The 16,356-nt window shown below is 25.4% G+C and overlaps 1 protein-coding gene across 6 annotated transcripts in view; it reads left to right on the top strand.

The window, feature by feature from the left end:
• LOC100215064 (gephyrin) overlaps positions 1 to 16,324 on the top strand; it is a 47,194-nt gene extending 30,870 nt beyond the window's left edge. For all 6 annotated transcript variants that reach the window (XM_065804830.1, XM_065804833.1, XM_065804832.1 and 3 more), the window contains exons 14-23: positions 1,989 to 2,044; positions 2,298 to 2,417; positions 3,760 to 3,815; positions 11,712 to 11,814; positions 11,888 to 11,938; positions 14,010 to 14,131; positions 14,289 to 14,382; positions 14,962 to 15,029; positions 15,167 to 15,335; positions 15,577 to 16,324. In XM_065804830.1, coding sequence (XP_065660902.1) covers positions 1,989 to 2,044; positions 2,298 to 2,417; positions 3,760 to 3,815; positions 11,712 to 11,814; positions 11,888 to 11,938; positions 14,010 to 14,131; positions 14,289 to 14,382; positions 14,962 to 15,029; positions 15,167 to 15,335; positions 15,577 to 15,810 — 1,073 coding nt within the window. In that variant the 3' untranslated portion in view covers positions 15,811 to 16,324. The remainder of the gene's footprint in view (positions 1 to 1,988; positions 2,045 to 2,297; positions 2,418 to 3,759; positions 3,816 to 11,711; positions 11,815 to 11,887; positions 11,939 to 14,009; positions 14,132 to 14,288; positions 14,383 to 14,961; positions 15,030 to 15,166; positions 15,336 to 15,576) is intronic.
• Positions 16,325 to 16,356: the final 32 nt, after the last annotated feature.

Raw genomic sequence — 16,356 nt, forward strand, 5'->3', positions numbered from 1 at the left:
ACAAAAAATTTAAAATCTGACATCTTTTTCCATGCTGCCTGGCTTAAATTGATATTTTAGTTTTTGAATAGATTTTTTTTGTGATTTTAAGTAAATTGATATTAAGTACTAGATAAAAGTTGCTACAAATCCAAATAGAATGTTGATTAGAAGTCCAAATTGAATGTTGATTAGAGAGCGACAATCAAAAGTTATGAGTCATCAAAGTTAGTCTGATCAAGTTTTTTTTTGTTTAATAAATCGGCTTATGCAAAGCGATTGCTACCTAAGATAGCATCTTTTTTTTTTTCATAAATTTTTTTATACAAATCAATCCAAGAATGTTTATTAATAAAAGCCAATTAAATATTTATGTTTTAATAAAATAGTCTCCAAAAAGTCAGGTAAAGTTTTCATAAAAATGTTTTGTGAAAATGCTATTTGTTATAAAATGATTCATAAGAAAAAAGTATAAACTGTTTAATTTACTCTTTACCAATAAAAATTTCACATAACATAAATGTGCACTTTTCAATCAGCATTTCTACATCTTTTAACAAACTTTTCATTTGCCATTTACTAAAATTCCTTTTAGAAATTTTAGTAGTAATTTTTTTCAGTATTTTGTTTTTGATAAATATAGTACCACCTTAACATATAGGCACATTAACATATGGGCACCTTAACACTTGGGCACTGGTCCTGGGCCCTGCTCACAAAAGGGCCCTTTTGTTAATTAATTAAAAACACAAGCAAAAGTTTTCAGTAATAAATTATAAGTAAAAAAGTTGTCTGAATAGAAGAAAAAATATAAAACAATAAGTAAAAAAAAATCTTTTTCTTAAAATTGTATTTGTAATAAAAAAAATCTTTTTCTTAAAGTTTGTAATAAAAAAAAATTGGACAAGCTTTTCTTATTCTCATACTCTTATTTTCAATGCTACAAAGATTGAAGTAATTTACTTCAAGGTTTTTATAAAGTAATTGCTATTCCTGGGTTTTCTGTACATAAAGCTTTACATTTTGATGGTACTGACAAAAATGCATGTATATTCGACCACCCACAGGCATGCACCACTTGGGTCTTAACTTTGAAAATCAATATTAAAACTAAATATAATAACAATATTGACTAAAAGAAGTTATTTTCAGATATATTGCTTTATAACATTTACTTTAACATAAACAAATTCTTTCTTTTCCAATTTTAACAATATTTTGTGATGTTTTGATTTGTTTTCAGTCATTTTATTGTCTCAATCTATATTTTTTGTTTTCAAACAAGTGGTTTAACTTCCACCAAGTGCAGCTGTTTTTACACCTAATATATATTTGAATAGTTTTTTGTGTGACAGCTCTTATGTTATTAACTTTACATTTTCTATATGTGATTTGATCTTTTTTTTTGAAACAGAATTTGTATTGATATATTTATAATATTTATATAAACTTTAATATAATATTTATTTGTATTGCATATTATAATTTTAAAATCCAATGGATAAATGATTTTAATTTATTTTTGTGGAAAATTTTACCTGACTTTTTAAATTTATTCTTCTCTGCTACTAAAATCCTTATTGCGTTTTACTCTTACTTTACTTTTACTCCTGATTTCGTTCTTTCTCTAATTGTACAGAATCCTTATTAACCCTGGAACTACTAAATTAAAAGCATTGTAAACAGTCAAACCTGTTCTAGCAGCTAAGTCATCAGTAATCATCATTGAAAAGTTGGGCCTTTTTCTGTTTTCTAAATTTACAACTGTAGCTCTTTTTAAATGAGCTATAATAATGAGTTTTATAATCATTTTATAATCGTTTTATAATAGTAATTTTACAATAGAAATAAGTTTCTTTACAGAAATTTAATCTTATGTAATTCAACATTAAATTTGGGTTTTTTACGAAATCTTTTTCTTCGTACTTTAAAGTTTTTATTTATCTAGCTTTTTTCCTTTTATCATTTTTTGATTAAATGTTTGTTATTTTATAAATTTGTTTTAACAGCTGCTGATGGTAGTGGTGTGCGTAAAGTTATAGAACCTATATATGCAGGACATATGGTAAGAAGTTTATTACTTTGTAAATAAATATAAATAAATATTGTAAGTAAAAATCAAGATAAACAGCATAAGATTAGATAAGTTTATAAGATTAAAATTAAGATTAAAAATTAAGGAAAGAAAATGTTACTGTTTCCATGGGTTTTTTTTTGAAATGTGTTAATTTTTGAAGTTCAATGATTTGAAACTTTCATTGTTTCATGGGTGTTTTTTCTATTTATAGGTGAGGTTTTTTCTTTGTTGTTTTTTTTAGCCCCAACAGTCAATTTCAAGTGGGGAATGCAGCAGAATTACAACAGGAGCTCCTATTCCTCCAGGAGCAGATGCTGTTGTTCAAGTTGAAGATACAGAAGTTGTTGAAAAGACCAAGAAGGTAAAAAAAATTTTAAAAAATCAAAAGTGGAAAAGAAAGACTCATTCAAAGATATATAAAAAACATAAAAGCAAAAGAAATTTTAACTTCTCATTGTTAAAATTTAAAAAAAGATTGCACTGTTTTAAAAAAGCTATGCAGAATTTTTATAAAAAACTTCTGAAAATTAAATTCATTTATTTCATAATTTTTGATAAAATTTAATAAACGTTTTTATCAAAGTAGATCTTGTGAATAATACCCTTAACTAGGAACAGTAATATTAAAAGATGATAATGAAAGAAGCTATGTGCTTTTAAGTAATTAATCCATTTTTATAAAAGCAATAAAAAAGTGAAAGCTGAAGTTTGATATTTTATGACAAGCAATTCACATAAAACATGACATTAATCTTCATGTAAAGTAATCTTTGCATTGTAACGCAAAAAGTGTTGCATCACAAATTTTTATAAAATCAAATTTAATTATTATGTAAGTTTGTAATTAAGTATGAGCGATTGAAGTGAATTCTTTTCATATTTTTATTTTGTTTTTTAATTTTAATTCAATTCTTGATCAATAAGAAAAAATACCAATTTTGGTATTTAATTTCAACCTGGTTATTATTTCTAATTATAAGGTATAATTTATCATCAACATGTGGTATTTCTGACATTTTTTTGAATTTTAGATAAAAATTGTTAGGGCAAAATTGTCAACAACAACCACAATTTTTGACATTCATGATGTGTGTTAGTGACAAGGTTGGGGTCAAATATTTATTTGTATTTGAAATTCTGTTTGTATTTGGTAGTTATGGGCTAAATTGATGTATTTTTGTTTGCGATGTATTTAATTAAAAATTTTGTTAAATATTTGTATTTGTATTTGATTGAAATGTATTTGTTACGTTGTTTTTCCCAAGAGATTTTTATATATATATGTTTTCAATGCTAATAAAGTAAGTTAAAAATTTGTTTTAAAGTGATAATTGTTAAAAAACTTGTTTTCATTATTCTATTTAGTATACCAATTTATCATAATTGTATTAAAAAATCTTTATATTTTTTCTAAACATGCAAACATTAGTATTTGCATTCTTTCTTAACTTTTTCTATTTGTATTTGAAAAATGCTAATTACATATATTTGTATTTGAACTTGAATTTGGAAATCTGAAATTAATGTATTTGTATTTGTATTTAATTAAATGTATTTGACCCCAACCCTGGTTAGTGACATGATAAGTGTGTGATATTTCTGAAAATTGTCTGACATTTATGACATGTGAGTGTGGCTTTTATGACTAGAAATGTGTTAGCAAAAAATGTTACAAATTAAAATATTTTTTAAAATATTATTAGGGAGATGAAATTCTAGTTAATATAAAGAGCATCCCAGTTCAAAAGCAAGATATCAGGTTTTTTTTAGTTTAATTTTATTTTAAATATGATTTTGTGTGTGTTTTATATGTGTGCCACAGATGGTAAATAATAGTTTTTACTTTGTCTATATTTCTAAAACTTTAACAAAAGTCAGTCACTTAAAGCAAAAGCCAATTAATTCATTGCATGAACTAATATAATTAAATGTTTTTTAAATAACAATAAGAATGCAAACTAAATTGCCTTGGAACTTTTTTTTTTTTTTATATTCAGAAAGTTGTTTTAAGTTTTTTATTGTTAAATACGGTTTTATATTATATAATTTTAGTTGTTTTATTTTATGTTTTTTGAATTTTGTTTTTATGGCTGGTTCATATAGGGATTGGCATACATTGTACACGTGTACATACATTGACTGACTATCTAGGGATAGGCGCAGTAGAGTATGCATACAAAGACTGACCTAAATAGGGAGAACATGCAAGGAGTGTGATTACATTGACTGTCTTAAATTGAGAGAACATCCAGTGAGTGTACATACATTGAATAAGTGTTTTGGTTAGGGCATACAATCTATTAACTTGAAGAAAAAGATTTTTTTTTAACTTTTTCAAGTTTTTTTTAGTATTTTTTTAAAGCTTTATTTTTAATAGGCAGATTTTTTTAAAGTTAAAAAAACCAAGCATTTATATATAAAAAATGTTTCAATTTTAAAGATAAATTTCTGCAATTGTGAATCAAATTTAAAATTTTTACAAGATGTTATTATTTTAACTCTTAACACAAAAAAAAAGAAAAAAGAAATTTTCATTAGGGTTGAACAAATAAGGAAAATAAATGGGTTATCTTGATACCACGCATTTAACTTACGTTACTGTGCGATTATTAATGAGTATTTCCTCTGAAATAAGTTCATATCTCTACAAATATACAGGATGCACAACTAATTTCTGACCCCCCTAGTGTCCTTTTATAAATGACTGTAACTTGGTTATTAGTTAGTGTTTTTTATTCATTTTTTCACAAATTTTTTAGAACAATGTTACTGATCAGTAGTGAGTTATTCCACCATTTTTACCAGAACATTTCAAATTCTGGTGCAAAAACTTTCAATAAGTGAATAGCATTCTTCCCGGTGATGGAAGCCCATTCTTTTTAAACTCTTGTAATGATTATTGGCGGTTTTGGGGTCTGGGATTTTTAAAAACACTGTTCAGAAGCCTTGCCCATACAGGCTCAATGCAATTAAGGCCTGGTGAATTCCCTGGCCAATCAGGTTATACATTGTTGCTTTTATACACGGTATTAGTATTATTGTGGGAAAATTTAGTTTCAGGTTCTGTAAATAGAACCTTCCTCCAGATAATAACAACAAACAATTAAAATGTTTAAAAAATTTTTGAACAGAGCAACTTAAACATGGCAATGAAAAAAATGAGGGGATTAGAAATTAATTTTACACACTGTAGTTGAGATGATAATTTACAGAAAATCGGTTTGTTGCTTGTGGCTATCAAGCATTATATATTGGCTGAAGGCGTGGGAAATTGTTTGCATGTCTTCATATTATAGCCATTTGTTTCATCAATTTCTGAAGTTGGATCATAAACAAATGGTTTTAATTAGATATGCAACTCTTGGAGCCTGGAAAAACTGTCTTTAGTTCTAAAAAACATTCTTTAAGATACGATTATTATTATTTAAACAGCCAACCTTTCATTTATTTAAATTGCCTTAATATATAAACATTTTATATTAAAATAAAATTTTTAGTAACAATTACTCAAAATCATTATTTAAAAGTAATATCAGCAGTATTGATGGTGGCTTTTTTTATAAGTTATCAAACAAAAGAATTGCAATTAAAGGGATCCCAAAGTGCCGAGACAAGTTGTGTTTACTTTAAAGAGAATGATTTAAAAAAATGTTTAGGCAGAATTTTTTTAAGTAAAACAAGATAATAAAGGTATACCAACAAAAACAAACTTTGTTGTTTTACCTGAAGCTTGCTGTCTCCACAGTAGCACAGTAGCAATTTTCGCGGAGTCTTTAAAATATACCCTGCAATCTACAGACTTTATAATTTATTCAAGCGCATTTAATTCCAAAGAATTTTAGTGAATGTCGTCATTGTAGAATTTCGATAAGAAATCTTAAAAAATTTTTTGGTTAGCAAATTATAGATTTTTTTTTTCATTATAGATAATTAAAGAATTTGTTTAGTTACTTATCATTATATATAAAGTTTTTTTTTTTAATCATAAATTCTAGAATAATCATAGAATTTTTTTAGTTATTTCAACTTAGTTCGCAATAATAAAATATTTCAGACATTTTAAACTTGTTTTTTGCTGTAAATTAACTTTGTGTTATATTTATTGTTATTAAATTAATATTATTCGTATAAAGGTTCTGTTAAAAAAATTATTTTGTATTTTTTAACCTTATAAAAGTTTAATTAACAGCATTTAGGGATTGTTCATAAGGTATGTACGCTTGGGTGGGGGAGAAGGAGTCTGCAAAGAGCGTATATGAGATGGAGTGTAGGGGGTCAATTATAAAAGTAGGGAGACACTAATGTAAAAAAAATATCATAAAATGTTGGGTATTTAGGCTAAGAGTGTAGATAGTTTTAGGGAGATGTAGGGTACTCAAAAAAACTATAGCAAAATGGGGGGAGGGGGAAAGAACCCCTTATTTGCTAAACTTTTCATCACGTTACATATATTATTGAAATACTTATTTAATCAAGTGAGATATATTAAAATTATTCTATAAAACATGTATTGCTCTTTTTATTTTTAAAATTAAATAATTGCTGTTAATAAAATTAAATAATTGCTGATTGCAAAAAAAATGTTGTATTATTGAGTCAATTTTGAAATTGAAATCGTTTAACGTAAAACCTTTCATTTCAATTTTGCTAGTTTTTTAATAAGAGAAATGTAAAATACTTGCCAAATACGACATATTAACTAGGAAATATTAAATATGTTTTTTAACGTGCGCTTCAACACATCTTGAATTATTGCTATAAAACATTATTTGTTGCTTTAATTAATAAAATGCTGTCTGTTTCATGCTCTGTTATGCATTGATGATCTTTTAGAAAAAAACTTTTTTTTACTTTACCTAGCCATTATGTACAAAAATGTTAATGTTTGTTATTTTTACTATTATTAATATTGCGCACATCAGTTTATATTTTAAAGAATGCTACTTAATTTGTAATACCTGAGGTGATATTTATTTCCTTTATTTCAACACAACAAAGACATTCTTTTTCAAAAGGCATAGTTTTACAATATCCATATTTACATCATTGTTCAACGCCAACACTTAAACGCCTTAACTTTGACGTTTTAGCAAGATCAAAATTCAAACTTTCATAGCTGGTTTTCAACTATTTCGTTTCTTTTATCCATACAGGTTTTTTTTGTCTTTTTTTTAAGAGGTTCAAATTGGTATGGAGTTGCTTAAATTTTTAATCGTTTAGTTATCAAAATCCAAATGCAAAATACAAAATTACCTTAATATTTACATGCAAATCATCAAAATTTATCAATTTCCACTAAATTGACTTGATAATATTTTTATAACTATAAATTAAAAAATTCGGCTATTACTCTAATAAATGATGTCGTTTACCAAAATTATTAATTAATTAAAGATTAAAAATTTTTTTAAATGTCATTTCAATTGGAAAACAAAAACGTCATAGCAATAAATGACTTAGACATAAAAGGAAAAAAAGATTCAGAATATATAATAAGGTGATCAACGACTTTTTTGTATATTTTATTTTATTTAAGAGTGTAATATAAAAATCTTAATTTTATTTGGTTCACGCGCTCTATAAAAAAATATTCTTATGTTTAGCTACCTATAAAATTTATAGGAAAGTCATACGATTGAGAATAAACGCTATTTTAAAAAACAAACAAATAATATTGGTTCAAAAAAAAAATTCTACAATGACGTCAATTACTAAAATTCTTTGGAATTAAACGCGCTTAAATAAATTATAAAGTCTGTAGATTGCAGCGTTTATTTTAATGACTCCGAGATAATTGCTACTTTGGAGACAGCAAGCTTTGAGTAAAACAACAAAATTTGTTTTCGTTGGTATACATTTATTATTTTGTTTTACTTAAAAAAATTCTACCCAAACATTTTTTTTTATCATTCTCTTTAAAATAAACACAACTTGTCTTGGCACTTTGGGATCCCTTTAAAGTTCATTCATTCAAAGTTTAGAAGTAGTAGAAGAGTTTGAAATTTTTTATTTTTTGCTGTAAATGGGTAAAAATGCAAAATTATGTTGTAAATATAACCAAATATAAATGAAAATTGAAAAACTTGTGTCAAAAAACAACCTAATAAATAAATTTGAAACATATTTAATGAATTTATGAATTTTAGTGCAATAATTAATTATAACTTGATGTTTTCTAAATAAATAATTAATTATGGCTTGATGTTTTCTAAATAAATAAATGCATAAACAATATTGAAAGACGTTTTAAATATTCAAAGAGACAACAGTTTTGATGTAAATGACTTGACAATTAAGTAAAATGCCAATTTGTACGTAAAATGGGTACATGCTTCTTAATATGGCCTGAATAAGTATTAATAGTTTGATAATATTAGTTAATTTACTAATAAAAATGTTTTAAATATTTAATTTAATTTGTTTAGTATTATTAACATGGAATAGTTATTCAAAAAAAAATTGAAAAGAGTTAAAAATTGATATTTAGGTAATAACAGAGTAGAAATAATAAAAATAAACCTTTATATACAAGTATAAGATAATTAAAATAAATAAATTAATACAAAAAAGTTATTTTATATTTGTATATTGAGGTCTGGGGGGTAACAATCAGGTTTTTGGTTGACCAACTGTCTACCACCTCAATGATTTTTAACATCAGGATTTTTTCATTAAAAATGTTATGTTTGAACATTATACAAAAATATGTAATTGTGTTTCTAAATCATTAATACTCTAGAAAAACATGGATACCTTATAATAATTTTTTAAATAAGTTTAGATGTATACTGATGGTATAAGGTTAATCGACATTATTAGATCAACTTCTGGTTTAGAATCTTAATAAACTAACTGCATGGTTGCAATTATGGCTATCAAAATTTAATGATTAAATGTAAAAGCGTGCATAAATAGCGAGGCAAAAATACCAAATATATTTACACAATATATGATCCAGTGTTAATTATATCTGCACAATTTACGATTGAGTGTTAAATAGAATTGTGACACTAGAAACTTTAGTTTAAAAGAATTATAATTTCAAATGACATAAAATGTCATATGAAATTTTAATTCTTTTTACAAAATGTCATCTTGCGAAAAAATAATAAAACAAGAATAATACATTTTAAAATAACCACTCTAGACAAAGCCACCAAAATGGTTTTAAAAAGTAAAACAATTAGATAATTTTATGTAGGTATACTGATAGTTTATTAGTGTTAATTACAAGAGGTTACTTGGTACAAGAGGTTCTGTATAAAGTTTTATCATTAACAAAAAACCCAAAGAAATACTTATTCTTATCAAATCAAGTAGTTAGTAATTGGAATAGATTAGACCAATCGATTGTGGAATCAAAGGCGCCTAAAAAATGCAAATCGAAGTTAGATTTTCATATAAATTGGCTGGTAAAGCCTAGCAAAGCAAGACCATGTACTTTTTGTACAGTTATCATTAAATAAATAATATTTGGTTTTAACATTCTTTAATTATTTTGTCCATTTACCTACTTTTTTTTTCTGATGTTGTATTTAAAAGATAAATTATACTTGAATATATAACCCTAGTGAAACATAGTTTTACATACTATTGAACTTAAATTTTGAACAAAAAACTTGTATTTATAGTTTCCTTTCAGTAAATAAAAAGTTTTAAGCTTTTTTCTTTAATAAAAAGTTTAGTAAAGTTTCTTTAATATAAAGTTTAATAAAAAGGTTCTTTTTGTTCTTTTTAATTTTCAATTTAAAAAACACAATTTTATAAGAATAAAAAATAACGCTGATTAATTTGCATTCATTTATCATAACTTTGAAAAATCTAAAATAAGCGAGCAATAAAGCTTTGATTAATAATTTTTTAAACATAACGCTTTTATGTGAAATAACCAAGCAAATTAATTGGCACTAAAGTTTTTGTTACCTAATTGATAGGGTTATTTATAAAAATGACTGAATAATGTACAAAGGTTTAAAGATCTATTTATATAATTCTTTTTATAGTTTATAGTATTAAAAATGCAATTATCTGAAAACAAACTTGCACTAACAAATTTCTCTCTGGCAATCAATATGAATTTCAATTCTCTTGTTCTTCTGCTGACTTTTTAACCATTATATCAGAAAGTTCATTGTAAAGATATCAAAGGTTCTATTGTGCATTAAATAGAAGGGGTGATGAGGCAAAGATTATTGATTTTGGCTAGGGTTGGAGTGCAACAAAATTCATTTATTTTGTTACTTTCTGCTTCTTTTCTTTTCTACTTCTCCATGTAACGAGTTACATTTACAACCCAATACTTTTTTTACTTTTCATGCTTACTTTTTTTTACTTTGTAATAAGTTACTTTCGGAAGTGCTTGAGATTTAATGGTTCAAATAAATCATATATCACACTTGATATCATGAAACCAAAACTGGTACCTCTTGACATTAAATTTCAAGACACCAGAATGCATATTGAACACATGTTCAATATGCATCCTAGGTCCGCAACCTAAAAGTACAATAATCAAACTGTCTATTTGAAAAACAATTAAAAAACATGAAAAAATGCAGCTATGCTATTTCACCTGTCTCCTCATCAGCAATCTGCATGCCACTCAATAAACTCAATAGCTACTCTTGATGCCACTCAATAAACTCATGGTCTTGCAACTGCTGACTTTGATGCAGCTTTCAAAAAAGATTATTAACCAATCAAGGTAAACAAAATGCAAAGCTAACGGTTATAATCTAGTGTAAACCTGCCAGTTTATTACAATAAACATAAGATTGTTTGATGTAGTGAATGCATGCTTTATCCCAAGATGATTTAAAAACTTATTTCTTGTATGTTAATGTTAGATGTATTCACTTTTGCAACTCGCATAAGTACTTTTTACTTTGTAACTTTACTTTTACTTAAGTATTTTGGTCTAGCTTTTACTTTGTTACTTTTACAGCCAGTACTTTTATTTTTTACTTAAGTATTTTTAAAATGTAAAATTATAATATTGTTGATAACCCTAGATTGATGAATGGCAACATTCTTACTGAGTCCTCTACTTTGATAACCCTACATTGATGAATGGCAACATTCTTACTAAGTCCTTTACTTTGTCTTCTAAGTTTACCTTTTACTACTGACCTCTTAAAAAAACAAAATATGCAATCGATTGCAAAGTTAGCATCTGCTAAGGTTGTACTTACTAAGGTATTTTTATTATACTTGCCAGTTATTTTTTTTATAATTTCACTTCTTTTTGAGACTCAGGTTGACAAACTTTCAAAGAAATTTTGATAATATTAGGGATCTATCAAATCTTCCATAGCCTTGCGCCACTCCTAACAATTTTTTTTATTAAATTTTCCTTTAATTTAGTGATACTTTACTAAATAAGACATATATAAAGGGTGTGAACAGACTAATGAGATGCAATGATTAGAATACTGTTTATAAAGTTTTTCGATTAGCATAATGAAAGCCATAAATGGTTATATGATGTTAATTTTTGTTTTTAAACTAATCTTAAGTCACATAACAATCTTACTTAAAGTTTTAATAGTCAGATGGGCCTGTATTTTTTGAGCAATAAAAAGTTAAATCAAAGCTGATAGTTACTTTAAGAAAATGTGAAAATAGCTGGTATAACTGTTTTATGATTTTACTTAAGGCCTATTGGTTTTGATATACGTCAAGGTGAAACTTTGTTGTATGCTGGAGAAAAACTTGGCCCATCAGAACTGGGGCTGCTAGCTATGGCAGGAATTAATACAGTAATTATTGTTTTTACATCATAACTCATTTTTTTATTTTGTCATCATAAAAAATAATGATGTTATTTTTAAGGTTCCTGTATATTCGCCACCTTCAATTGGAGTTTTTTCAAGTGGTGATGAGGTTTGATTTTTTATTTTTATTGTTTATGGTTTTTGATAAGAAGTCAACTGCCTTCAAACTTTTTAATTTTTTTGAAATAGTTTTGTTTAATTTGAATTTATTGCCAATAACCATATTTATGAATAAAAATCAGAATTAAAATAAAATATACTTTATTTACCAAAATAAAGTATATATTTATTTACAATAATTTATTCACACTTAAATAAGAATTTATCAATAATGTTACACATGAGTAAATGCAAACAAAATAAAATGTTAGAAAGTTCAACATACTTGATCCCATACAAGAACTTATAAGAATATTTTAAATTTTATTATGTATAAAATATACATTATTTTGTAAATAAAATGTATTTTATTTTGAATACCCTAAATAAAGTGTTTATTCACAGTTTCACCATTTTTTTAAAGTTTCGTTTGTTGGCATGTGAATAATTAAACACCTTAATAGATAAATTAGTGTATTCATTTACATACCTTCCTTTCCTTCCTAAGTAGGATTTCAACAAAAAATGTAAAATTATGATTGTAATACAAAGTTAAAAGTTTCAATACCTTCAACTTTTTACACTTGCAATTTATTTTTATGTTGTTTACAAATTATTTTTTTTTAATTTTTAAGTTGATTTCATTGTTACAAAATTGTTAGTCAAAAAAACATTAGAAATGATCTTTTTTATTGCAAAAGTTATAAATTAAAAATATACTTAAATCTTTTTAAAATTTTTAAATAGATTTTAAAACCCCCTGTTTTTAATGAGACACCACCCCACTGATTGTTTAATACTATATGGATGATCTTTTAAGATTTTATGTTTTTATGTAAAAAATGGTTAATTTTTAAATATGAATTTCATTTTTTTCAAATAAAAAATTGCAAAAGTGTTTAATCAAATAAGTTTTCATATAGTTTTTTCATAATGAATAAGTTATTCCTTATTTATTAAGTTATCATTTCATACTTTGATATCTTTCCTCTAAGACTACTTAGGTTTCATTTTAGAATTGGTAGGATAAATTCCCAAAACATGTTCAAAAATTTTTTTTGACTTTTTTGGTATTTTTTCTAAAAAGTCACACAATTATTTTCAAGTCTAAAGTAAAATCCTTAAGTAAAACTCTAGAAAACATACTTATATATTTATATAAATAAATTTTGAAATGAAAAAAAATAAAATAAATAGTAAAAAAATTATTTTTGCAGCTTTCCAATACAATAATAGTTTTTATTTATTTTATTAATTTTTAAATTTTTCTAATTAGTCAACTTAATCTTGCCTTTCAATAACTTGAAAATAAAAATTATGATTTTTATGTTTAAGACAAAGAAGTTAATTAAAGATAAAAAATATACATTAATATACAAATCCAAATCTAAAAGCTCAATGCTATTGCTGAATTTTCATTATTATAAGTATAGATTATATATTTAATCAAAAAATATTTTACCTGTTTTTCCTTATATATATTAAGAAACAGCATTCCCAAAATCATCAACAACTTTCATAGGCATGTTTTTACTCATAGTATGAAAAAAATGTTCTGGCTGCAAGCAACCACTAATTAAGTTGCAAGAAACCACTAATTATGTTAAGAGTTAACAGAAAGCAAAGAGAAGAGTTAAACACATTCATATGTTGGGAGTGAATTTTTTTTTTTAATAAACTCACTTATAGCAAGGCTGCAAGCAACCACTAATTAAGTTGCAAGCAACCACTAATTAAGTTGAGAACAAAAAACAAAGAAAAAGGTTAAAGACCGAAAAAGTGGCAAAAAGCTTAAAAAACTTTTAATTGTTTGATCATGCTTGTGTGATCCCAAATCTAATTTAGGGGCTCTGGTAAGAATTTAAAAGCTTTTTTAGGATTATTTATGATCTTTTAGAACTATTTTGGTCATTATGGAATTTTATGACCCAAAAAAAAAAATTAATGTGATTTTAAAAACAACAATAAAATAATGTGGTGTTTAAATTACTATAGTTGAAACTTTTGGATTTTTGCTGGTCAACTACATTATGTAGTGTTGGTTTTGTTTTTCTTGCAAAAAAAGAAACTTTTAATTTTAGTTAGTTCCCCCTGGAGAAGAAAAAGGAAAAGGTCAAATTTATGATTCAAACAAGATAGCTCTTATTGCTGCTATTCGTGAGCAGGGATTCAATGCAGCTGACTTAGGAGTGCTTCCTGACAAGTAAGTTTTTAGCTAATGGATTGTATCTAATTGGCTTTTTCAAGCATTTTTCATAAAAATTAAGTTTTTTAAGTTAAAAAGTTATGTTATTGAAACTTATTTTACAGAATGTATGTAGATTTTATTTGATAAATATGCATGTTAATACAAACTTTAGTCCTTCTCGATTGTGTGAAGTTCTTCTAAACATAATCGATGATACTGCACACCAAATAGTTATCACAACTGGTGGTGTATCTATGGGAGAAAAGGTAAAAAGATTTTTTTATATTTTAAAGTAGCTTGTTGTCAAAGGGGAAGGAATTTGCAGAAAAGGTAAAAAGATTTTTTTATATTTTAAAGTAGCTTGTTGTCAAAGGGGAAGGAATTGGCAGAAAAATTCAATGTGAAAAATATATTGTTTCTGTTCTCAATTTCTAAACTTTATTTAATAATTTGATTTTCTAAATTGTTTTCAAATAACAAACAAACAACAAATAGTCATCGAATCTTTTATTAAATTCTAAAAAATATAGAGCTATAAAAATTAATTCTGCAAAAATATAGATGAATATTTCAAAAAAAGTAAGATTCGTTCTACTTATTAAAATCAAAAAATAGCTAAAAAAAATCTGACTAATGACTACGTATGCTGAAAATCTGAAAATGGTTGAAAAAACCTTTCTTTCTTGCTTAAAATTTTGACCGCTTTGTTTAATATTTTGGCTATATTTCTTATAGATTTGGCTTTGTTGCCTAAAATCATGGTTATTCCGCCTAAAAATCGTTATTTTTTCGCCATTTGTTTTTTGTTTTGTTTTTATTGTTTAACTTTAACTGCTTTATCACAGGATCTTATCAAGAAATTTTTAGAAAAATTTGGCGACATAAAGTTTGGTAGAGTGAATATGAAGCCAGGGTATGAACATTTCTTAATTCTAAGAGCAATAATTTTAACATATTCACTATAATATTTTAGACTAATTCTTTATATTAAAAAAAAAATTTTTCTAAGCTAAATTAATAAGAATTTTATATGGTTTTTTTAATATTCAGAAAACCGACTACGTTTGCTACAATTAAACGTGGTTCTATCACAACGTATTTTTTTGCTCTACCTGGTAATCCAGTGTCTGCAATCGTTACTTTCTATTTGTTTGTTTTACCTGCTATCAGAAAATTAGCAGGTTTTAGTAAACCCAACTTGCAACGTATACAAGCGCGGGTAAGTGGGTTTATTTTATACTGGCATTGCCAGTATAAAATATTTTTATTTTTTTTTTTTTTTTTTTTTTTTTTACTTGAATAATAACGTTATAATAATCTTTAAATCAGTAGATTGTTTAGTAGTATTATTAGTGAAAAAAGAGTAATTTTGTTATTAATTTTACTGATTTGTTTTGTCAGTAATTTTACTGATTTATTTTTTAGTAATTTTAATGATTTTTTCTTTTTTTTTCGTTTAGTTAAGTTTTGATATCAATTTGGATATTCGTCCTGAATATCATCGTGTTTGTTTAAACTGGGATACTGATGATGGTGTTCCGCTTGCAATTACAACTGGAAGTCAGTGTAGCAGTCGTTTACTAAGCATGCGTTCTTGTCATGCGTTAGTAGAGATGCCTAGTAACGAAACTGTACGAAATCTTACAAAAGGCAGTTTGGTAACTGCTCTTTTGATTCCTAAGCTTATAACTTGATAAGTTCAAACGGTTCATTGAATTTTCTGGTATGTGACGTTTGAGAAACGTCGTAAGATCTTAGTGATTTTCATCGAAAATCATCAATCAGTTTAGTTTATGGTGAGATAATTAGTATATACAAGATATTATCTTTTATCTCTATAATTTTTATAAGTGCGAACAAAGCCATTGGTTGTTATGGGAAGAAGTGCTCAGTTGTTCTTCTTAATTTATGCTCATATAATCTTGAAAAGAATAACTGAGCATAAATTAAAGGTGTTTCTTTACTTGAGAAGAGTAATTAATCGTAATATTTAAAATAATTCTTTATTTTTTGCATTTAGTAACACTTTTTTTTAAAGTTTTAAAATATTTAGATGTTTTGATAGTATTTAATATTTTATCGATATAATGAATTGTATTATTTTTTTATATTTGTTAAACGTTTTTGTACTATTTTGTACTTTTGTACTTATGTACTTTACGTAGACTTGAAGAAAGTGTAAAAGTGCTTTTTAGTTCGAATTTCAAATTATGTCTTTCATCGTCGAGTCATAAAGAGCG

The sequence above is a fragment of the Hydra vulgaris genome, chromosome 09 (assembly GCF_038396675.1).
Source record: "Hydra vulgaris chromosome 09, alternate assembly HydraT2T_AEP".
Taxonomy (NCBI): domain Eukaryota; kingdom Metazoa; phylum Cnidaria; class Hydrozoa; order Anthoathecata; family Hydridae; genus Hydra; species Hydra vulgaris.